Source organism: Vanellus vanellus (genome assembly GCF_965231255.1).
Source record: "Vanellus vanellus genome assembly, chromosome: 1".
Classification (NCBI taxonomy): domain Eukaryota; kingdom Metazoa; phylum Chordata; class Aves; order Charadriiformes; family Charadriidae; genus Vanellus; species Vanellus vanellus.
The window spans coordinates 155,240,521-155,266,214 of record NC_138905.1 but is presented as its reverse complement, the minus strand read 5'-3'; the positions used below and the strand labels follow the sequence as shown (position 1 = coordinate 155,266,214).

At 41.0% G+C, this 25,694-nt stretch overlaps 1 protein-coding gene across 2 annotated transcripts in view; it reads right to left on the bottom strand.

The window, feature by feature from the left end:
- TUBGCP3 (tubulin gamma complex component 3) overlaps positions 1 to 10,747 on the bottom strand; it is a gene marked incomplete at its 5' end in the record, with an annotated part of 58,105 nt that extends 47,358 nt beyond the window's left edge. For both annotated transcript variants that reach the window (XM_082478951.1, XM_082478952.1), the window contains one exon: positions 10,672 to 10,747. In XM_082478951.1, coding sequence (XP_082335077.1) covers positions 10,672 to 10,747 — 76 coding nt within the window. The remainder of the gene's footprint in view (positions 1 to 10,671) is intronic.
- Between the last annotated feature and the right edge of the window lie 14,947 nt (positions 10,748 to 25,694).

Here is a 25,694-nt window from a genome sequence, read left to right as displayed (position 1 = left end):
TTCTTTTTGAATGCCCACATTTTACTGTCTTGTGATATAAATGCCACCCACTGGTCCTCATCTACTAGAATACAACTGCAGACCAGCAAACATTAACCAGTTGACACAAAGCAGTACTTTACACAAGGAGGAAAAAAGTTTGCTCGGACAGAATCATTAGTATTTAACAGTATTTGACAATACTGGACTACAAAAGGAACAACAGTATCAATCTGCTTTCAGGGAAGAAAATGCCAATATCCAGACTATGTAAGGCCACAAATCTCCATGACTTAAATTCCTCCCAGAATGAATAGTTCTACTGTTAGACTATAGAACCTTTCAATTGCAATAAGAACTTGAAAATACAAATATAAAATAATTTAACAGTTCAGCTATTGATAGCTTAAACTGAATGGATGAACCAGGTGAGAAGAATTAAGTAAGAATTACTCAGAAACAATTCCTCATAAGTATAATGCATGTCGTTACAGAACAACTCAAGATTGCATAAGTATTCTGCAAGGCCAATTAAAGTCAAATACTAGCACTAAGTTATCCCAAGCAATAGCAAGAGTTTTATCGTGCATTAATTCCTCAACTAGCAGCAGTTAGGCAAGAGCTAGGCTTTCCTAGTAATTCCTACATATTTTTAGTGTGTTGTTATAATGACTTAACATGGGCTACAAATTAAAAATAAAATTGCTGAAAGAGTTCCAGGTAAAGCATCTTGGATGAATTAAAGTCAGGAGAAGGATCAAGGGTTGATACCCAAGTACTTCATCAGTTATGACACGCATCTAGATTAAATAATAAACTCCCTTACTGATTATCCACTAAGAAGCAGGAGATAATGGATCCCCAGAAAACTAGTTCAATACAAGTTATAGAAAAACATAAAAAGAAAGAAGCAATTAAAAAAACACACACAAAAAAAACAAAACCAACAAAAAAACCAAACATAGACGCACCCACCCACAATCATAACAAAGCCACAAAAACTTCCCCCTACAGTTCCTCCTAGCTCATAAGACACATTACCCTGGTTTTCCAAGGAAAATTATGTTCTGAAATTAACTTCTATGTCCAGCTACACCACCCCATCCCTTAGCAATTGCCCTTTCACTTTTTTTTTAAAAAAAAAAAAAAAAAACAAAAAAAAAAACACAAAACAAACTTGATAGAAGTCTCAGGGATATCAAGTTAAACAGGTTTCATAGAAACTGGGGACTGGTAGAACAAACATCCAAACAACTCTCCCTGGGGAGGGAGAGATTGCAGGGAAAGTTCAGTGTTTAAGTAGTCCCTCTGATCTGCCAGCACAGAATTAGCAGTATCAGGTACTGCATCCTGCCCCGACTGCAGCCAGCAAGCACAGAGGAACAGAGACCTGGAGGATAAGGGAAGAAGGATTTCTGAAGAGAGCCACAGGGAATGAGAGTACAAGCTGGCAGTATTGCAGCTGAGGATTGCAGGGGGATTACTGAAGAGAAGACTTGCGACACAAAATTCCATAGGAAATAGACATATTTAACTTTAATGAATGAACTTGGTTCCTATACTTTTATGATCTTGCAGTATATCACAGTATGTTTATCTTGATGACTGTTGAATAAGAAAATATCTAGTTGATTTAAAAAAAAAAAAAATCTGCTATGTCTGGACAACTGAGCGTTATTCATTCAGCTGTTTTTGCTAACTTTTCAGTATATACTATGACTTATGCTGGAATTATCAGTTAGTTTAATGCTTGGATAAAAATTTAAAAGTCAGAGCATTACATTTTATTTATTTACACTGAACGACAATGCACGGTTTTTCCATGTAAGCAATGCTGTATTTAATGTGTTTATTCATTGTTTAAAAATTCTTTGTTTTCTGAACAAAATGGCTCATATCAAAAAGATGTAAGTGCTGTGTTTCCTCTCTATTGTTCTCTGTGGTTTGGGGGGTGTAGATTAAGTTTAAGTGAACCAAGATCCACACAATGAGAAATCAAGTGGGTTTACTGTCTTCAGTCACCTGATGAAACAATTACAAAATCCAGCAAATGTGTACAAAGTCTCTAGAGACTCTCTGGAACTTCATTTCTCCAGAAGAATTGACTCAAAGGCAGCTATACGTTGCCACAAATTTGGGTGGGTTTTTTTTTGGCTGATGATGCTGGAATAGGGATTTACATCAAAATAACAGAAGAAAATCATGGACTTTGCCATTTGTGTGTTTTTCAATCCGCCTCTGACACTACAGCTTTTAAAGATTACCTATGCTTCTAGTTCTGTGGCACAAGGGAGTATTGATGGCAAGACTGAGAGACAAAGAAACATATGTGAAAGTTTCTGGACAGAAACCTTGACTTTTTAAAAATAAGTCCTCAATCTAACAAACAACTGATACATTATTAATAGTAAGTAGCATTTGTTTTTCCTGTAACGGGAAAGTTTTAACAAAGACATATAACCTTCTATAATAACCTTCTATTTCAACTCCAACCACAGCAAGACTAGTTAAAGCACAGAAAATTAGTATAGTCTTTTCCATAATGCCCTAACAAGGCATCTGAGAAAGATCTCCAGTTGAAAGACTACAATTCCATCAAAAAATTCTATTAAACCTGTTACGCAACTAATGATATGGAACAAAGTTATCTGCTCTTTACACATACAAATTTGTACTGGCGATTCAATAACATCGTAGCAAGACTGTTTTTATATTATATTTTATTCAGATTTTCATGTTTTATTCATATCAAGTCCAGCTTCTCTTTTACAAACAAAACTCCCTGCTGTGGGAGTTTCTTCAGAAGATTATTTCTTATAAGTCCGTAAAATAACTTCAGTACCTAAAGCGATTAAACATAACTTAACATGGATATCTGTCAGTAAAATAAAGATTCACACAGTTTATAACTAACAGACACTTTTAATTGCTTCCCTCCTCAAAGAACAGCCATTATGACAGCAGACAAGCTTAAAACACACAGTTACGTATGTGTACATCCTTCTTCATCAAAAACTGATTACGGCATGAATCTATTATGTAACAGCAAGCTCAACATATCTGATGCATGAAATCAATGCAGCTGTTTGCAGGGTAATGGAGGAAGCAACACTGGTCATCACTTGTTTTCCAGAATCTGATCAGAGCAGTGAATGCAGATAAAGACAGACACTCCCCCTCAGATTATATCCCTTAAGTAATACGCACATATACGATTCATGATACTGGTAAGCAGCCATACAGCTGAACAAAGAAAGAGCACTTATAAATCACCAAAAATAAAAATTAAACCCTCTCCTTTGAGTAGAGCAATCTATCAATAATTCAAAGTTCTGTACTCCAGCTAGCCATTCATGCTTTCCTATGAACAATGTAGCATTAAAATTGAACTAGTCGGGAGGCAGATAACAGCATCTTAAAGCTGCAGAAAATACAAGTGTAGCACATGCAAAAAATATAGATGCAATACACAGGAAGAATTCAGTTGTAAAGCAAACAAGCAGAAACAGGCCCAAAGGTGAAGTTTAAAGGAAAAGTTCAAAGACAGAGATATTTGGCCAATATACTTCCAAGAAGCCAGTATTTCAGAGGACATGCTGAGATTCAGCAAGCCTTTGCTAAAAAGAAGTTTCTAACATTACCTATATTTTAGGAAATTATCTGAAATTCACTTTACAGCCTTATGCATTTCTTTCAACACCGTCAGCTATGGATCTATTGAAGTTTACAGAGGGAAAAAAAACACAAGTCCTAAAAACCTAAGTAGCAATTGAAACATTGTTTCCAAACTTTATTGTATGATAATTGTGAGAAACCTGTTTTCCTGCAAATAAGACACTAGTTATTTTAATTTGTCTGTAAGCATAATCTCTAAATGATAGGACAATTCTAAAGAAAATTCATCTCATCCAGGCAGTAATCACTTTCTTTCTTGAAAGACTTGAGAGATTAGCAGACTTTCACCACTATCTCTTCTTCCAGTCAGCTGTCTGTCATCCCAGACAAGTTTTGCTTAAATGCAGATGCAAAATTATTGTAAAACGACAGCTACCAACTATTGCTGCAAACTACTCAGACACAGACACTGCCATCTGACACATGCTGAAGGGAAAAAAAAAAAAAAAAACCAAACACCAAACTTCTTTACTGTAACAAAGTGTTTGCTGAACACCTAATGCACTTCTGCTGCAAAACTAAGCCTGGAAGAAAAGCTGTAAAACTAGAGAACCTTCTCCCATACACCACGAGCAGATACTGAGTTTGTCAATACAGTAATGCTGCTGTATCTTCTCTGTTTTAACTACACCAAAACTTCCACGTTAACAGGAATTATTACCAAGGATAAAAAGCAATTGCATCAATGTGATGTCATATACTGATAAACTAAAATACTAATCTAGAATGCCATTAGTGTTAACTGTTTTGTTTTTTAAGAGAATCTACACATGTTGTAAGCAAAACTGCCTGTTTCTGTAGAAAACATTGTGCTTGAGAAGTGTAATTTTAGGACCAGCCCAGTTATGAAATATTCCTGAAAAAAATTAATTTGGCATTGGTCTTCTGCTTTAGTTAACTATCTTAAATTTCTCTGTTGTAAGTTCATTTCTTTCAGGAGCAAAAATAAGAGTAAAAATAAATTACAAAATGTAAACATAAATATTCTGTTTATGCAAGTTTTTATTTGAATCATTTTAAGTTTATTCTTAATTAACCATCTTTCCAGTCTCCACAGTCCTCTCCTACAAAGACAAAACCCAACAAGCCCACAAAATAAAACCCAAGCCACACACACTCACATGCCTTTCCTTATTTAGAAGTTGTCCGCAAGCTTTGCAGCGCAACACAGAAAACATAACTATTCTTTAATTCTGTTAATATTGCTGGCGCTTGTTGTATTGTCAGTAAACAGATTTTTTGAAGAACGTTCCACTGGGCTATCAGCAACTCAGTCATACAGTCTTCTCAGACCTTTCCCCTCACTGAATTTTTGCCTAACTTGTCAACTTGCATTTGTTTCTGTTATTAGCATAAGTATAAAACCCTCCATACAACTTTTGAATGAACTCTATGCTTCCCCCCCACCATGAAATTTTAACATATAGTTCAGAGCTTAAAACACCAAAACAAACAGTAATAACAAAACCCCAACTGACATTACAGAGATCAAGTTAAGGCTATAGTATGGACTTCACGTAGCAAACTGCTCTTTGAATATTGAAATACCACTTTCTAGAACGCGCACACCTCCAGAAGCACTCTGGTACACAAAAATCTTTTTAGGATTCAAAAACAAATAGATGTAGCTTGAATATTTACAGCAATACCATTTGATTCCATTGGATGCACTAAGAGCTCTTACAACTGACAAGCTTGTACAGCAGTCTACAAAGTCTCTGACTAAGATTACCAAGAAGTTTGTGAAAGACAGCTAAGAACAAGAAGCTTTTTGTCGAAGGACTAAATTTACCGTCTAAAGAGAGGCATGCAACCCTGTATAATTGCTGGAGTCAACAAATAAGGGAAAAAAAAAATCATGGAAATTACTGCACAGGCAGGCAAGCTCTCTGCAAGATCAGGCATTAGTGTAAAAGTGAGGTGGATAGCCTGGATAAACAAAAAAGGATTGATAGTACAAAACTAGTACACTAGTTCTTAGACACTGTGAAGACATGAGGAAGAGGTCAGCAATGGCTCCAACTGAGAGTGCAGAGACCCCCAACGAATCGCACTAGGTGACTGCAGACACATAGCGCCATGTGAAATGAGCTTTAAGCTCTTGAGAACTGGCTAAAGCACAGGAACAAAGAGCTTTCAAACCTCAGTTCTATCAAAAAAAAAAAAAGTTGAGGTAGACATTTTGGGCAGAGCTGTTTGCGAAAAAACAGTAACTAGGCCTATGCAGCTGACTGATTTTGGAAACTAAGCAAGCCATCTACTTAGTGGATGGTCTCAAAAAAGTGAGGAGAGAGAGAGGATAGCTCCACCGCTGGGAGCCTCTGCAGTCACATTCCATCATCGCACAAATTCACTTCAACATCAATCTTTAACAAGCGGGGAAGGTGGAGGCCTTCTCAGGCCATCATGGGCAGAAGCAAGAGAATCCCCAGCAGACAACAGGCTCCATCAGGTTTACAGAGTACTGCAGGCATGGGATCAACAGAATGTAGACATGGATGCAGAGTAAGGACCACTCATCCCACATTAGCTGTAAGTGCACTATTACGATACAAACATTACATAAACGGAATCCTTCAGCTCCTTCAGAAGCCATAGCTTCCTCACAGACATAATAAAACACAAGTGCTGAAAAGGAACATAGCCAAATACATCAAACCTTCTGAAGTACAAAATCAGGGAAAGTGCAGGCAGGAAGAACCATTAGACCTTCGAATCTCAACTCTTTTCTATTATTTACCCATTACATTTTACTCGATTACATCAATACCTTGTATTTTACTGGAGCACTTATTCCAAGAAGGTACCAAAAGCTAGGATTTCAAGAAATTCACAGCAGGCTAACTACACAAATGGTTAAAGATGGCTGTTTATACCTAGCTTCAGCTTCTTGTTACTAAAATTTACTAGAAATTTCTCTAACAAATTTAAAGATCTCTTAAGTATCTAAGCTTTTTTCCCTAAACTCTGTAGAAGTAATTGAACATCATAAATTACTTAGCAAAGACAAAAGCGATAATACTTGTAAAGTTTGCTTCAAAAAAGAGAATGTGCATACACAAAGCACCTTAACTTCATCAGTACACAAGGAGGGGAGAAGCTGGATGTAGGTCACTAACCACACAGAAATACCATACTTCAAATTTATCCTGTGCTGACAGGAAATTAGAGTTACAAGCTTGAAAACCAGTGCAATGCTAAATAACTTGTCTGGTGGCTTCCTTACCAGCTAGGGATACATGCACCTACCTCAACACAGAGGACACTGGCACTAACAAAATTCCCTTATTGTCTTTATTTGTTGCTCGGACATAGAAACCAGCAGGGAACAACCACCACACATTTCACAACTGAGATTTCTTTCACAGACATTTTTATTTATCAGTCTCTATGCACTTTAAATCAATAGCTGAGCTGATGACAAAACTAACATATGTACTACAGTTGACTGTTTCAAGAGAAGTCTTATGTTAAAAGGTTGAGCCTTCAGTGCTAGAGTCCCTCATAACACAGGAATAAAGTGCAGGGTAAGGATGGGCTTCCCATCTGTCACATGACTAAAAATATGGGTGATGGTAAATGTGGCAGACAACCCACACTGTTTTGTTTTTTTTTTTTTCAAGTTGGTACTTCAAAGAAGTCCTCAGATAACCCACAAGTGAACAAACATAGTGGGCTACAGCCTGCACTCAGCAGCTTACCATGATTTGGGGCAAAATTTCCCTTTTCCTCAGTCACACACAAGATTTTAGTTACATGAGTAGAATCCCAGCGTACAGAAATAGGTTCAATATCTAATTAAAAAAATAACACAAATCAGAGTAGTTCTCTTCCATGTTTTCTCACATACTGCTTGCAAAAAAAATTATTATTCCACTCAGAAGAGATGGAGAGGTATAGAAACATCAAAAAGAAGGCTGGATCCAAAGTTGGTAGAAGTGAGCCATCTCTCCTCAATACTCGTACCTTGATTGATAAATGCAGAGGTTTCTTCTCATGCTGTTTAAGTTTTATAAATATCAGAGACCTGGATAAGATACTCAATACCAAGAAAAAAGCTTCGATTAATTTTAGATGCAGTCCCTTTCAAATCTAAGAAAAAGAGTCATGAAGAAAACAGGATGAGGCAATATAGAAATAAGGTCCTCACAGAGGCGTCCACTATTCCAGTAAAGCAAGACAATCTCTTTTTCAATCTTTTTTCCCCTCTTTTTCTTTTTGGAAGAAGAATTAGAACAATCATTTAAGATTTCTGGTAGCAAAAATTTTGAAGTGCTCTTAAATAAGATCGTGTAACAAATGTATTATAAAAAGTTTCCAAGGGATGTTAAAAGCAAGATAATAGCTTTAAAAGCAAAGCTATAATAGCACCTTAGAATTGTAAGCTAACGTGAAATACCCTTTCACATACAATTAAACCAGTTGCTAAAAGAAATGTGTGGTTACATAAAAACACAAGAAGTATTAAACAGTTTAGAAGCTACCACTGATTTGGGGGAGATAGGAAAAGAGTAGAAATTTACCACATCCTGATAAAATCTCACAGCAGGAATCCCTGTCACAGAATTATTACAGATTGACAATTCTGAAAGTGGGAAATGTACAGCCTTGCAGAAGACATGCAACGGAGAGGGAAAGGATTTTGGAAAACAAAACAAAACACAGCAATCAAGAGCTGTTGATTATAGTATCATTTAGGTTAGAAATGACCCTTAACATGACAAGAGTTCAACCGATCAACATAACGTTTCTGTGAAGGAGTCCCTACTCAACATTTCAGTGAAGACAAAAAAATTCCGACTTCTTCCCAACTCTTCTAAGCTCCTCAGATGAATGACAGAATCACAAAATGGTTTGGGTTGGAAGGGACCCGCAAAGACCGTCTAGCTCCAACCCTCCTGCCATGGGCAGGGACATCTTTCACTGTATTAGGTTGCTCAAAGCTCTGTGCAACCTGACCTTGAACACTTCCAATGATGGGGCATCCACAACTTCTCTGGGCAACCTGTTCCAGTGTCTCACTGCTCTCAGAGTAAAAAAATTCTTACTTATGTCCAATCTAAATCTACCCTCTTTTGGTTTAAAACCATTGTTCTTCATCCTGTCACTTCAGGCCTTCATAAAAAGTCTCTTTCTGTCATTCTTATAAGCTCCCTTTAAGTACTGAAAGTACTTAAGGTCTCCCTAGAGCCTTCTCTTCTCCAGGCTGAACAACCCCCACTCTCCCAGTCTTTCTTCACTGAAGACGTGTTCCAGCCCCCTAACCATTTTCAAGGACTGCTCCAACAAGTCCATGTCTTCCTTGTACTGTGGACCTCGGAGCTGGACATAGTACTCCAGGTGGGGTCTCATCAGAGCAGAGTAGAGGGGGAGAATCGCCTCCTTCAACCTGCTGGCCACGCATCTTTTTATCAAGACTGGGATATGGTTGGCTTTCTGGAGTACAAGCGCACATTGCCAGCTCATGTCCAATTTTTCATCCACCCATATCCCCAAGTCCTTCTCTGCAAAGCTGCTCTCAATCCATTCATGCCCCAGTCTGTACTGGCACTGAAGGTTGCCCTGACCCAGATGCAGGAACTTACACTCAGCCTAGTTGAACGTCACGAGGTTCACATGGGCCCACACCTCAAGCCTGTCAAGGTGCCTCTGGCTTCATCCCTTCCCTCAAGCGCATCAGCTGCACAGCTCTGCTTGGTGTCACTTGCAAACTTACTGAGAGTACACTCAATTCCATTATGTCATTAATAAAGATACGGACCAGCATCAGTCCCGCTACAGATCCCTAAGGGACACTTCTTGTTACTGATCTGCATTTTAATATTGAGACATTGAGTCCAAGTCTTTGGATACAGCTATCCAGCCAGTTCCTTATCCATCTAATAGTTCAACCATTAAACCTGTATCTTTCCAATTTAGAGACAAGGATGCTGTGTAAGACCGTGAGGTGCTCTCTCCAATAGGTGTAAGCATAAAGTTTGAAAGAGAGGGAGACAAGAAGTGTATCTGCACCTTGTCACTAATTTTCTAGACTTCTAATATAGCAGTAATTCACTTACAGGCCATGTTTTAGTCAGTTTGAACCCAATTCTTTAGAGCAACTCAATACCCAAAATTATTAGTTGCTGTCATGGAAACACCTACAGGTAACCAGGAGTGACATGTCAGAAGAGAGTGGCATGAAAGCAGAAAAGAACACAGAAAAGACTTTACAGTCACTACTGATAGGGAAGAAAGCCATCTCTCGTACAACAAAATAGCCAGAACAAAAGCTACAGCGTGAATTTGTCTGGTGAGCAATGCTTATAAACAGAGCAACTTAAAAAGGAGACTTAGCAGATGCACCTCTTCCTTTCCACCCTCCAACTGCTTACTAAAAACGGAGTCCTTGCCTTGATTGCAACAGACAGAAACTTACGCAAACAGGCAAGAGATTCATTCCCTTGCTGGAGCATCACAGCAGCAAAATGCCGAGGACCTGTAGAGGACCCAGCGGATGTCAACGGCTCGACTTGACCAGACACCGGAGAAAGGCGGAAACTCCTGACCGTGTGTACACACAGCCACTTTTCTCCCCAAAACACCCGGGGAGCCGAGCCTCCCCCCCCTCTCCCCCCGAGCCCCCCCAGGAGGAGCGCGCCGTTAGCAGCCAGCGAAGCGTTCTGGGGGAAGGAGGACGCCAATCCCCCGCCGGCCCACCTCCCACCACAGGCCGCCGTCCAAAGGCCCAGGGCGGATCGCCCGGGATGCTACCCGCACACACACACACCCCCCCCGCCCCTTCGCCGCAAGCCCCGCCGGACCGGGTCGGCCGCCAACACTCTCCCCGCCGGGCTGGCGGGGCCAGCACCCCCTCGCCACCCTCCCGGGCACCCCTTCACCCCACCTCGGGCTCCCCTTCACCTCCCCCCCGGGCTCACACGCTCTCCGCCCCGTCCCCCGTCCCCCCCCCCCCCCCGCAACGGCGGCGGGCTCTAACGGCTGCCGGTGGAGGGAATGGCGGGAGAAAGCCGTTACCTTCGCTTTTGCCCAGGATGCGGCAGCAGAGGTTCTGCAGCAAAACGTTGGGGGATTTTTGGTCCGGAGTCGCCATCGCCGCCCGGGAGGCAGGAGGTGCTATAGTGGGAGGGGGTGGGAGGAAGGGGAGGGGGCGAGGGGTACGGCGAGATGACAGAAGAAGGGAGGAAAGGAGGCGCTCCCCCCCTTCCCCCCTTCCCGCTTAACAGCACAAGGACTCGGTAACACCTCCCACCCTGACCGCCGCCACCGCCGCCCGCCGCCTAGGGCGCCATTTTAACAGAACCCGCCGAAACCCGCAGCGGCGGCAGCCCCCAGCACCCACAATGCCCCTGCGCGCCGGGCGGCAGCGGAGTGCGCCCACACGAACACGCTCCGCCGCGCCGCCGCCGCCGTCGCCCAGAGGTTCCGGGGCAGGCGCCGCACACACACCCCCCGCCCCGCCCCGCCCCCCGTCGCCGCCACCGCCGCGTGCGGGGGCTGAGGTGGCGCCGCGCCTGGCACACCGCCGGGGGAGAGGGGACATGCAGGGCCAGGGAGGGGCGGGCGGTCTGAGGCAATGCGGGGGTGAGCGGGCCTAGGCCACTGCTGGCGAGCCCGGCGATGGGCACCCAGCCCTGGCCAAAAATGTCCCCCAAAATGGGAGTAGAAAATTCCCATTTGGCAACGGCTTTTGGCTTGTCGAAAACGGCCTCTCACCTCGTCCCTCAAAATCCCGGGCAGGTCAGGCTCACTCATTCCTCCCCTGAGAAGAACAGGCCAAACGCAGCCATGGGGTGGCTGCACTGGCTGTGATGTTGGCAGCTTTTCCACCCAAAGTAGTTACAAATCAATGCAGATCTGGAAAAACGTGTGAAGATCCCCGTCCCACATCCTCCCTGAACCACTCGGCCCCATCCCCTGGGGAGGTCTCGGCCTGCAGCAGGCCGACAGCTCATCGCCCCCTAACGCAGACACTGACTTTCTAAGGTGTCTGTTTTATGTTTCTTTTGTTCGGTAAATCTGGAACTCCCAACATAAGACGGACATGGACCTGTTGCAGCAGGTCCAGAGGAGGCCCACAAAGATCATAGGGCTGGAGCACCTCTCCTATGAGGACGGGCTGAGGGAGTTGGGGTTGTTCAGCCTGGAGAAGAGAAGGCTCCAGGGAGACCTTATAACAGCCTTCCAGTACCTAAATGGGGCCTACAGGAAAGGTGGGGAGGGACTCTTTGTCAGGGAATGCAGCGATAGGACAAGGAGTAACAGTTTTAAACTGAAAGAGGGGAGATTTAGATTAGATATTAGGAAGAAATTCTTCACTATGAGGGTGGTGAGGCACTGGAACAGGTTGCCCAGAGAAGCTGTGACTGCCCCATCCCTGGAGGTGTTCAAGGCCAGGTTGGATGGGGCTTTGAGCAACCTGGTCTAGTGGGAGGTGTCCCTGCCCATGGCAGGGGGATTGGAACTAGATGGCCTTTAAGGTCTCTTCCAACTCTACCCATTCTATGATAAATTCATGCTAGTTCCAGCCCAGAATATGTAAGTAGGGAACAATTATTCTCCCTGTGCTGCTGGAGCTCTCTTTCTAATTCCTGCTCTGCCCCACACAAGGTGTTTTGAAATGCTGCAGCAGCCAGGTGGGCTTGGTGCACCACTGGCTGTAAACAAACTTCTTTCTGGCAGCCCCTGTTGGCTTTCTTATCTCTGTGTAGCCACGATTTTGTGTGTATGCCTTCTATGGACACATACATGCTGGCCTTTCATTATGGGAACATTATAGATGTAAACAATGGCTCACCACTAGCATTACAGGTAGAAACTAATCATGATGGCAAGCTGAGAACTGAAATTCATTGAGGATGTATGGTTTTTTGTTACTTGGAATATTGTAGTAGCACCGTCATAGTCTCACCATTCCCATTATAACTCTTCAAATCCTAGTGATGCTTTTCTTTAGAGAACCCCAAAATTAATAAAGTTGTCAGAACTTTATTCCATATAAATAAGGGGGGGTTGTAAGCTGCATCTCTAATAATTCTGAAGGAAAGACTTCAAAGATAGTGTGACTTTTTTTTTGTACCGAGCAGCAGAAGAATCTCTGTTCCATTCTCCACCTGAAGCAAATGCAGTTGTTTTTCTACAAAGAGCTGGTGCTCTTTGCTGACGGTCACTTCAGGTTTAGATTCCATCGTGGAAGGTGTTAATCTGTCAAGCAGCAAATATGGTTGCTCACATGGGAGAAAAAAAACTTTGGCAATAATATCAGGAAGTGGTGTTGCTTTACAGTATCTTTAAATTCCAAAGGAATCCAGTCACTCACAAATATCCTGTTACTGTGGATATTACTAATTCTTTCTGGCCATGCTGGCTGTTTTACCTATGGCAATTGTGTCACCGTTCTGAGATCAGAACACGTTATGGAGCAGCACAATAAGAACATGCCATTAAAATGGACTCACTTGTGTGTGCCTGCAAGCAGAAGTACAATTACTAATCTAAGCTTTTCAACTTCAGCAAAACCACATCCTTCGTTATGCTTCTGAAGTACCGTAATAGCCGATCATTCTGTTACATTACTGGGAATGTGTCCTTTCATTTCTGGCTTCTTTTTCCTAAGGAAATGAGGCTCATACAGTTACTCTGTGTGTCAGTGCCTCCTCATAGCTGTTGGATCTCTTCACCAATTTCAACCAAGTTTAATAGAGGGATAGAGTTCTTAAAGATATTAACTTAACAAAAAAATTACGGAATTCAGTGGCTGGGGTCCAAAGGTCCAGGTTAGTACCCCCTTGAAAAGCAAAGTAAGGAGAACTTAGTTCTCCCTATTGTGTTAGCTATTAGCAAACCAGGTAATTGGTATACACAGCCTGGATAGCACACTATACCTAGCTCTGAACCAGCTACAGTACCAGCTGCTTCTTGCCCAGCCTGATGGATGGAGGATGCAGGAACTGAAGGTGTAAGGGACAGAGAGCCCTGAAAGTAATGTGGGAAGTAGTCAGAAAGAGGCAGAAGGGATGCAAATTGCTGGGAAATAGAGGAAAGTAAGCTTCATTAGTTTTGCTGCTCACAGAACTCCTTGCTTTTTTCTTAATCCCACAATCCTGTCTTAGAAATGCTGATTCTGATACGGCAGGTTGCTAGTGAAGGCAGGTTGCTAGTGTATGCAGGTTATTGTGGTTCCACCAGCTCCAGTATAGCTATGATCACATAAATCAGCCTAAGATATCCCCCCAGCATTTTTATGGACATGCAGATTCATGTCTGTCTATCTTTCATTTTTGAAAAGCGAGAAAGAAAAAATATCAACTCTTTTTTCTTACTGTATAACTAACAAGCTCGGTTCACCTTGCTTCTTGGCCTCTGAGCATTGGACAATTAAAAAAAAAAGTAATTGCCATTCAGATTTTGCATAGTGCAGAAAATGCATCAGTTAGCATAGTTAAATGCATGCTTTTAAAAGTATGACAGTGACTTTCAAGGAATTTACTTTATTCACAGAAGCTTAAAGAGACTTGCAGTCGGACCTGCTATATATAGAACATATTTCTAATAGTAAATACTTTTATAACAGAAGAATGTACAGTGAGATCCAGCAGGAGATGGAAACTGAAGCTTGGTGAAATAAGGCTAGAAAAAATTACAGGTTCAATTCAATAAGAGTATTTAATCAGTAGAGAGATATGTTTAAGAGCATGGCACTTTCTTCATATCTCAAACACTTTAAATCAGCCTTCTGTTACAGGCTTAGTGACCAGATACAAACTGACACAGAAGCTACCAAGTTGTGGGTACGTTGTGCACAAGATCAGACTGGAGGGCATCATGGTCCCTTTTGGTCTTAAGCTTTCTAAATCTAAGCAGTAATGCTAAGAAAAGATTCTTACCTTTATAAAAACCCTGAGAGTTAATTGCCCTGGTTTTCTTAACCCCTTTACGGTTATGTCTACAGGGCACAATAGCTCTAGCTGTTGTTTAGACACATCAAAGTCAGTAGAGCATCATGCTGACACCTCCAGCATTTCACTGTGCCAGGTACACATGTTTTTTTGTGTCATATAACCAATGTCAAGAATTATAGTGGCTGGAGACAGTGGAGGATACTGCCTGTGCCTTACTTAGCATATGGCAGCCCCGGAGGAGCAGCAGCTGGGTCTCCTCTGGCTCCAGCACCATTTGGCTTCTGTACCTAAGCATATATTTTCCACATAGGCAACCCTATAATGGCCTAGAGCCCTGCTATGCTGAGTCTGCAGTATTAAAAGGTGCCTGCAGATCTAACTTTTGAAAGGCCATATATTTTAGGATGAGGTGTTGTGACTTGATTGCAGATGGATGTTTTCCCTGTGGCCGAGTAGCGCTCAGATGAAGAGGGAGTTTGATCCAAACAGTTTAACCCTACTGAGTGTGTTAGTTCTGCATTGCAGCCTACTTGTAACTTTCACAATATTACTACCACCCATCCGTTTTCAAAACTCTTCACTTAAGCTGTTCTTCTGTTGACTGCAGAGCCTGAAGTGTGTTCCATAATGCCATATACCTACAGAAAGGCCATTGAAATGACATGTATGCCAAAAAAGAAACCTGTGTTTTTATATGCTTAAGAGATGTCAGGAACTATGATTTAAGCTATATAAAGGCAAAATTAAGGACATTTTCATTTTTTAGTTTGGATTTTTTTTTTTCAGTATTTGCAGTAAAATAACAACTTTAAATGAATAATACTAGCTATCCTATAAACTGGAAGTAGTACTAATGTTTTGTTTCTCAAAACAGTTGTCTTTCTTCTGGTGGTGCCTCCACTGTCTGTTAAGTTTCATTTTTATCAGTCCAGTACTTACCCATAAACAGAATTACTTTCCAACATGACGATATGCAGACACGCACACACATTGAAGCCCACTCAATATTAAATGTTATTGATCACACAGGGATAGACAGCATGATACATCTTTCTAACAAATAGTGTAACTGCAGCCAGCAAACAGGCATTCCAACAAGCTGCGTAAAACTACCTGACATTTTCTAAGTTCCTGTGCTGCTCATAGTCTCATAGTCATGTTACATATATGGAGCTGCAGTAAAGAAATCACATCAAATCATCTACCAGAAACTGATTTGGTGAAAATGTTTTGCAAGAACACTTCTATGTTGTCAAAAACACCCAAAATGCTGTCAAAATATTTTTGAAAGTTAAAGCTACTTTGTGACAACTATTTCTTTTTTAAAAGCAGAGCAATAATTTTGGAAGGGAGCCTGGAGAATGAAGGTCTGTAATAAAACAGAGCTAATATTTCCGAATATATGAGGTTTTTTGTATACAACATCAGCTTTTCAATAGGAGTTTTGACCATATCTGGCTTCAGTATTTTAGGGCAAAGGCTTTTGATCTTCTCAGCCCTAGAAAAAGGAGGGGGGGAAACTATCAAAATAAGACACTGAATACAAAAATTGTATGTAGCAGACCAATCAAGAAAGATGTACCAATGTTTTTGTAAGGAGAATATTTCTATAAATGTGGTAATATCACTAGGCAAAAGTAACTCATTAAATATAGCATAAGTCAATAACAAAGCTCTACAGGGCATTCCAATACTGTTCAAGCAGAAGTGACAAGGTAATTTTTAGCTAATTTCACTATAAAGCAATAAGGTCAGAGATATTTTTTTTTAATTTTATTTTATCAACCTTACTTTGTCTACTCATTTCCCCAGGTGCATATTTCTCATGCCAATAGCAACTCTCACATCTGTGCGAGCTGAAAGCCTCAAGGTCAAGGTTTGGGTTTTCCCTTATATCACAGGGGAGAAGAAACAGCAACCAGTTAGCAAAAGAGGAACCAATTCTTCCCATGTATTTGTTTTAAATGTTGAAAGTATTCATAAGCTGATAAGCAAGTGTCATCTTGTCATTGTATTTGAACTAGCTGTATTTAGGCAGTTTTCTGACAGTGTACTCCTTTAAGGGATCGGTCTGAAGATTTCACTCTGTAATGCTTTTTAAAGTGTTTATTGATTTTTCTGCTCTCCTCTCAGTGTCTGAAGAGTTTTTCTGATACTCATTTTTTGCTTTCCAATGAACTAGTCAAGAAAATGATGAAACTAGCTGTGTTAAACGTATAGGGTAAACAATTTTAAAAATAGAGGAAAACATTTTCATTTTCTTTCTTGCAGGTTTATTTTGAGCATAGCGATTAGTCACTTTGTAACAATATGTGCAGTATTTCCAGACAAAAATGACTGTCAAAAGTAACCATACCCACTGTAGGATACATCCTGAGCTTCATCTTCCTACAAATATTGGAAGAAAAATTGCTATTCACTTTAGTGAACCATTCATATTCATGAAGCAGATCATCCATGTCCTAAAGTCCACTTCATACCAGCATGAGCTTTTTTCCATTACAATTCTTGAAGATTACTGACTTCATTCACAGTATTAGGAGGAGTCTGTGTATATTACTATATATTTGCAAGTGAGGACATAAACAAACTTCATTCCATAGCCTTCTTAAGAGAATAAGAACAATTCCTAGTGTTCCTGCTTCCAGATTCTAGCCTGATGATTAATATCCCGTGTATCTAAATTAGTGAATCCGATGTTTTTCTCATCTTCCTGCATTAAACTATTGAATCATTTTGCTATGCCTGGTTAAAAAGCTACCATGTTCTATTAAGTTAAGAGGTGCAATAAATTGGTCTAACCACGTGACTTTTAAGGCCTGAATTTGCAAAGGGATATAGGAATGCATGTCCCCGTGGCTGTTAAAACATTGGTGGGTTTTAGGCTCGTAAATGTCTTTGTGAACCCAAGCCTACATTACATCTTTACAGTTTCTCAGATTAGAGGATGCTATAGAATTTCAAACTACAGTTTATTATCACTATTGTTGAACTGGTAGCAACAGAGGGGCTATAGACAAAAAGAGCAGCACTGAAGCTACAAAGATTTGCTGATTGTTAGGTGTGTGATTTAGCAGGGGAACCGCGATTGGTTCCTAACTGCAGGAATGTTTACTTCTCCTGTGGCAGGGTAGTTTTTCTGCAGGTAACTTCTTTTGTGTTATACCATTCAAAAGTTTCTTAAATATAATAGCTGGTGGATTAGAAACTAATCTCAACATTTCCTCCCTCCTGAAAATCTGAGGCAGTTAAAAGCATATTCTAGGAGAGTCAGGCTCCCAGAGACAGACATAAATACACACGAGAGATACAATCAGATAGTAACTGGAGCCTCTGAGAATGAGGTTTGTTAACTCTGTTTCTTGGGTTTCCTCTGTGTAATTAGATCAGCTCTTAACTGAGAGCCTGTGTAGACATATCCCGTGTTTCCTTTTATAATAACAGTCAGATAACACCTTCCATCTCAGTATGTCCATCCCAGCACAATTTTTAGTATTGTCTGAGGCAGAAAAGGGTTAGAATCCCCATTTTACACAGAATAAAATATGGAAATGTGGACAGGCACAAATGAAGCATTTTGCCCAAGGTTATAAAGGAAATACCTGCTCAGCCCAGGAGTATAACCCAGATATTCTCTTAAACTTTAACCACAGAACCATCTTTGCCTCCTACTTAGAATGCTTTCAGTGTTGTTAAATGCTGCAATTATCCTTTGACTACTTTCTATTTAAAGACGGGCATATGTACTCAGCACATCTCTAGAAGGCACACCAGCAGCGTACATTTGTTATGAAGAGATTGTTCAGGTTTCCTAAACCTGAAGAAAAAAGTAATTATTATCTTTCTAATGCCAAAAGCATTTTAAAAGTCAGGAATCTCTTCTCCTCAGTATAAGAAAAAATATTGAACACTATATTCCAAATAATTTAGAGAGAATAGTTTTTCTCATGAAGATTGGAATTCACTGGATTATGATACAGTTATCATTATTGCTTTATGAGGGAGAGGGTTTAGAAACAGTAGCATAATCTTTGTGTAAAAGTCTTCTAATCATCTTGTTCAGGAATATCTTTTCTCCAAAATGAGTTGCCAGTTAATTTGAAGAAATGAGATTTGCCTTCAGTTGTTTCCGAGTTCTTATGGAATGGTATAGCAAGGATTATTGTCCTGCCTTATACAGACACTATGAGACAACTAAATTTGTGATCAAATAATCAGACGAAGCAGAGTCCAGTCCCGGATACTGTGCAGGTTCATTTAATTTCCCAGTCACTTCCCCTGCTGGATGGAAACACAACAGAAACCAGACAGCACTGTTTAATGAAATAGTTAAGAGGGAAAAACATTACACTGAGTAATTCCAACACAGTCTGCCTTACTGAATGGAGCAAGAATTTCAACAACAAACCTATGTGAGCTAATACTTGAAAAATCAATGTTAGCTGAAAACCAGAAGTTTTCCTGAATCGTCTAATACAACATGAGGCATCTGCATTCAGTTGTGGGTGCCTTAGGATTTCAAGTGCCTAGTTATGTTTGCCTAAGAGAAAAGTAGTCATGTTTATCGTGGGAGGACTTCTCAGTATCTGAAGCTGTTGGCAAAAAAGAAAGTCTGTAGCTGTGTAATTATAGACTACCCTGCATATGTGAGGCAGGACTACTGCTACACGTACAACCTTGGCTCAGGGTTCTCAATTTCCATTTGCTGTTACTATGTAAGGCCCTATGTCATAGGGAGCGATAGCGATTCTTTAGCAAAGACAATACAACACCACCACTGCATTTATCTAGCCCGTACCTCTTACCTGTGTTGCACTGGTGTTGACTCTTTAAAAGATTAGGTAAGTATGAGAAAATACACGTTTCCTCCTGATGTACCACGGCATTACAGCCTTACCTGTGCTTATCCATTGACATTCACTGCAGGACACCTGTAGAACCTACTGCCAGCGGAGCAGGTGGTGCTGGTTACCTGGGGGTGCAGCATTGCTCGCATCCGAGCCCCACACTTCACCTGCTCCTGCGTGGAAAGTGGGGCACAGGGAGGAGGCCACTGGGTGCCCAAGGCTTGTTCCAGCATGGAGATGGGAACTTGGAGGCTTATGCTTGTGGAAGTGACTCTGCGTCTTATATGTCAATGTAGCTGTAATTCCAGATGACGGACTCCACATGTCTTCATGCAGAATAGTGGAAAGAAGTTCTGAGGGGGCTGTTTGAAAAAATTAATCTAAACACGAGTTGGTCTTCTATAATGTAATTTAATAAAGACATGAGGACATTTGGCTGCATGATAAGAACAAGATGGTTGGGAGAGATCTCTCCTGGTGAGCTCTCCAGATTATATTTCTATATGGGCTAGCTTTAGAAGATGCAGCTGAACAACTGCAACCTGAGAACAGAAGAGTACCAGAGCAGAGAGAGAAATGGGACAAGCAAAACAGAAACACTGAGACAAGACATTTGGTAAAACATGCACCGGGATCTGAATCTAATATTGTCTTGCTGTAGAAAACAGAACAACACTAAAGCAGATCAGAGCTCATGTCTGGTGGCACAGAGACCTTTTCTCTGTTTGACATGGCAGCTTATTGGTAAGGTGCATTACAAACCTGCTGCTGTTTATCAGCATGAAACAGTGAAATGGGTAATGTTAATATTAGTATCGTTATAAGGAGGGTGGCATTAGAACGTGAAAGCAGGTTTATTTGGAATATCTGGCCAGCAGAAAGGAGGAGACCTTCAGTTAGGAGGAGTTAGGTTGGATCTCCCCAGCCACCGGATATCCCTCATTGTGTGTCTGCTGTAACCCAGGGAAATAATGCGCGCATCCATGCAAAAGATCTTCCTGCAAAAGATGAGAGCGTCTTGTAAAAAATAGTTTTATATTCATCCCCATTCAAGGAACGGACGCCAGGTGGCACTACAGAAGGCAAAGAGCATTTAGCAGTTGTTAAAAAACTAGTGCCCGCTCAGGCAAACCGGCGCCGGCACCACCGGGATCCTCTGCCGAATGCAGGGGCACTCTCTGAGTGGCACTGCCCTGCTGGTGGCCATCAGCAGTTACCTCATCATTTACCTCAAGTAGCTGTTGCAGATCACGTACCACCTAGTTAATAACGGGCCTATTTGATTTTTATTATTATTTTTTTAACGCAGACTGCTGCTCAGTTTTGCTTTGCTGTCACAGGATGCATTAACTGTTCACCGCATAGTCCTGGTTCCTGCCCACTGTCTGAGGCTGCTGCTGCTTGTGCATACCCTAGAGACGGTTCAGAATTGTCCAGACACCAAACTAACCTCCCTATGCACATCCCAGGGCATGGGCTCTTCCCAGAGCTTTTCTGCTTCCGCTCAGGCAAACACCACAGCAGCGGCTTAGCTCTGCAGGTTTGCACTTAATCATCTCAGCTGTCAAACAAAAAAAAAAAGTGTGGTGCAGCAGACAGATGCCTTTTTTTCCTTTCTACTGTTGTTCATCCAAGGGAGGAATACATGTTATCCCCTCATGACTTCAAGGGAGGTGATTCTTCCCCTCTGCTTTGCTCTCCTGAGACCCCACCTGGAGTACTGCATCCAGCTCTGGAGCCCCCAACATAGGAAAGACATGGACCTGTTGGAGCGGATCCAGAGGAGGGCCACAAAGATGATGAGAGGGCTGGAGCACCTCTCCTATGAGGACAGGCTGAGGGAGTTGGGGTTGTTCAGCCTGGAGAAGAGAAGGCTCCAGGGAGACCTTATAGCGGCCTTCCAGTACCTAAAGGGGGCCTACAGGAAGGCTGGGGAGAGACTTTTTACAACAGCATGTGGTGATAGGATGAGGGGTAATGGCTTTAAACTGGCAGAGTGTAGATTTAGATCAGCTATTAGGAAGAAATTCTTTACTCTGAGGGTGGTGAGACATGGGAACTGGTTGCCCAGAGAAATTGTGGAAGCTCCATGCCTGGAGGTGTTCAAGGCCAGGCTGGATGGGGCTTTGAGCAACCTGGTCTAGTGGGAGGTGTCCCTGCCCGTGGCAGGGGGGTTGGAACTAGATGGCCTTTAAGGTCCCTTCCAACCTAAACCATTCTATGATTCTATGACTAAGCCCAGAAGCTAAGTCCCTTTCTTTACTCCCAGCAAGTGAAGGTAGGCAGACAGAGCAGACTGAGGACCAGGAAAAGTGCTGCTTACTGTGAGACTGCCTCCACAGTTGGAGAAGAGTTTATTGGAGGTGGAAAAGGTCTTCCATCCATACAGCTTGCTCAGGGCTCTGCATTACCCTGTCTCACCAGCCAAATAAATCACTGCTTTTAAGGCAAAAGACAGATTTTGTGCTGGTCACTAAACAACACACCACCACCCAGGGACAAGGGATATGTGAACATAATAAAGCAGATCTTATACAAAGTGTGTTACTCTCAGCATCTCTGTAAATGACTATGTAGATTACATTGAAGTACAGCTTCAAAGATTCAGTATAGCTATGATCTATTTTATGTGTCATTAGTGACCATCCACTGTATCACCCCCCAGCATGGGAGAAACCGGGAGGTGATAGTGTCCCTCATCACATGCCTACTCTTCCGAATCTTGCCTAGCCTCCTGAGCAAAATCTCTTGATTTACAAAATATTAGATATAATGCTTCATAAATTCATTAGAGAATAGTGAGTTTTCTTGCACCAGGAGTGCGGCTCTTTGAGCTGTTTTTTCTATGTGACTCTCATTCTTGGGGCACTAGCCTCCCACATTTCTAAGGGTTTGACTTGACAGACCACACATGTGCTCTGCATGCCCTTGCGTTCTTCTCACCGAGGGCATTAAATATGGAGCAGTCCCATCTGCCATTCCATCCTTTTGCCATATATAATCCAGAGTAACAGGACTCTGTAGCAGTGAGGGAAGAGAACAGGTTGTGAAGGGAGACCACAAAAAATAAAAGCACAGAAATAAAATTTGAAGGATTAAGTTTTGTTCAGAATCCAACAAATTGTCAGTGCCGTTTCAGCCGGTGTCTGAGATTTCAGCTTGTGATGTCAGTGCTGGTCAGGAAAGACAATAACATTCAGAGTTTAAATATCAAGAGGATGTTCAGTTTCAGACACTCACAAATGGTTTGCAGAAGACAGATCTACCTATAGAAAATATAAAGCTGTATACCTCCTACATCTGTTTCCTTAGACACCTGATAAAATGACATGCTGCTTAGACTGGGTTGAGCCCTTGAGACTATCAGCACATCATGTCCATGTCCCAGCCCTTTGGGTTATGCAGGGGAGCTGCAGATAACTGATATTCTTTTCTCCTAGATCAACAAATTCCCCAAGCACATGAGAGGACATGACGCTGTCAGGCATACCAAAGGAACTATGTCAAATCAAAAAGGCACAATGTCACATTTGGGTGAATAAGATGAGGTATGCAGGACACCTGCTTTCACTGCTCTGGTGCACGAGAGCCTGAGGTTGAGATTATGACCTTCAGGATTCTGCAAGATTTAACTGCTTACCCACCTCTTTTCTGCAGGTGTGAGGAAGGGTCGTAAGATTTATTGCATATGTTTTGTTGAAGTTGGTAATTTTTTTGTGTGTGTAGCTCACCCACAGGATGAAATGGGTCTGCGAAAAGTCAAAATGTACCATTGCTTTCAGATGAAGGGCGCCATCTTATAATTTATAGAGATTTGGTTTTGCTAAAGGTAAAGATATAAATCACAAGTGCATTTTATAACTTTCGGGCTATTATTAAAAATTTCTTTTTGTCTTATGTCTTTTGTACATATTTCTTAGAAACATGAATAGAATTGTGGAAAAATCTTGGTAATATATTGGAATAGAAGTTGTAGGATCATACTACAATTAATATCTTTATATTTTTGCTGATAATAGATGTGGGTTTGAATAAAAGCAGGGAATTCAGTTGACTGCTGTTACATATACTAATCTATAATTATTCAAAAGCGGTCACAAATACCAAAAAAATCATAAAGCTTAATACAAATAAGGAAATAAATACACAAACCTGATGTGAAAATTCATTATTTATGATACACTATATTTTTCCTATTTTGAAAGTGTATCATCCAATCATGAGGCAGAGTATGTACCTTAGATGAATAATTTCATATACCAAAGAATGGACATCAAGATAAAAAGTGTAAGAATTTTCATATACTAAAGCCTGTTTGGTAGGGAAAACAAGGCACAAATACTAAAGAGAGTCTTTGATATTACAGCAAGATCATCGAGAGCCTCCAGAACTCCTTACAGGAAAGCAGTAAGAAAGAGTTAGCTTCATTAGCCCTACAATACAGAAAATTAACATTAATTTTGGATAAATTTTTTCACCATTATTCACTCAACATCATCATGCATTTTTGAAGGCACAAGCATATTTAACTGGGACATTTCACACAGAATTAAATGCACATGTCAATTAAACAGTCCTTAAAACATCTTACGTCAGTATAACTGAGATCAATTTTAGGTACAGCTGTCAGCTAAATAAAGGAATCAAAATTATTGACAGGGTTTACTCTGTAGTTCATGCAAGTTCATTTTCCATTGACTTTGCTGTCATCTGTATATCGTTGCTGCTTCTCTTTTCCAGAATAGGTCTGTTCTGTTCCAGCATCTGTAGTTTTGTAAGGTGCCATTGCAGAGCCTCAGTATTCTTTCCAGTAAACAGATTCCTCCAGCTCAATAACACTTTTCTCTTGGTTTGTTTGATGAGGCTGAGGTCAGGAAACAAAAGGATTTTGTTCTCCCGATACTGGATATTGCATTGCTGGAGTTGCTTTCAGCAGTCTATCCTGTTCTCCTATTTCAAACTTAGATGCAATAAAAACACTCCCACTGTCATTCGCAGTCACATTCTCCTCGCTGGTATCCCACAGCGCTTTTCCACAGAAAATATGTTCTTCCCTGATATCAATTTCCAGAGGTTCAGCAGGAGTTTTAATAATAAATGAAATAGGATCTATCTGGCCTGTACCAGAGGGGAAGCGAAGGCTGTGCAGAACTTCAGACCTCCTTTGGTTTTCGGTTGTTTCCTCCCTTTTGTCTAGGGACACACATTCCACAAAGGAATACAGACACCTCAGCCACCTTCTCTGCCTTCAGCCCATGCAATTTTAAAGGAAGTTTTTGGCTCTTTACCTCCCCTTATCATGGAAATACAAGCTTTCAGGAAAGAAGTAGAACAGACAGATACTGGCAGTTATCTTACCATCATCTGCCCACATTCAATGGTATCTGAACTCAGAGCTCCAGAGTGTGGGCACATACTTCTGATACAGCCTAGACCATACCACAGAGAGGCCTCAGTATGTACTTGTTATCTAACTCTCTGTGATATCTAATTTGCCAAGTACTTTTTAAAAGCAATGCATCCAGAAGTTATTATTTTCATACCATGAGTCTTTACTAACAAACTGCCTCTTCAGAGAGACAGAACTAGACTTTCATCATGGTGATGCCCCAAATGAAATCTAGAATAGTTTTAAACAACATTTTACCTATATTTCCTATACATTTCTTAAAAGGCATAGCTTAATGCTAAATGAAAAAACAGTCGGGGCAACACCACCAACCAAATCAGAATCAGAAATCATTCAGAAATCTAAAGGCACCACAGCAGCCTTTTGTCTTTCCCAAAACTTTCTTTTGACATGCGTGCTAACCCATAGTGTAAATACCTCAGCAATCAACATCACTAGAAATGTACTTCTTCTCATGTGAATTTTCAGACTGCATGCTGAATAAAGTAGATGAAATGTTATTTTAAGATCTGAAATGATCATGTTCTGAAGAGCAGATGTGTGCGCACACAGGAAAAAGCCAAAAAGCTGACTGATAGTAATACCATTGCAGAAAAAAAGCTCAGGAAGGAATTCTTTTGTCAGATCACCCCTGTAAAAATAGGAATACATTTTTCTAGATATGTATTATTTTATTATTTTAATTATATATATATATACTCTTTACATTTCACTAATAGGAAAAGGAGGGAGGAATAAAGGCAAAGAGTTAAAAAACCTTTAATTGGAGGTCACTGACAGACAAGTTTTGATGACTCAGACACAAGATGAGCAAGTTTGTTTACTGTTAGGAAGAGGTTCCCATCTGTTTTGCATAGTTGAGAGCCACCCTTTAAAAGTCCT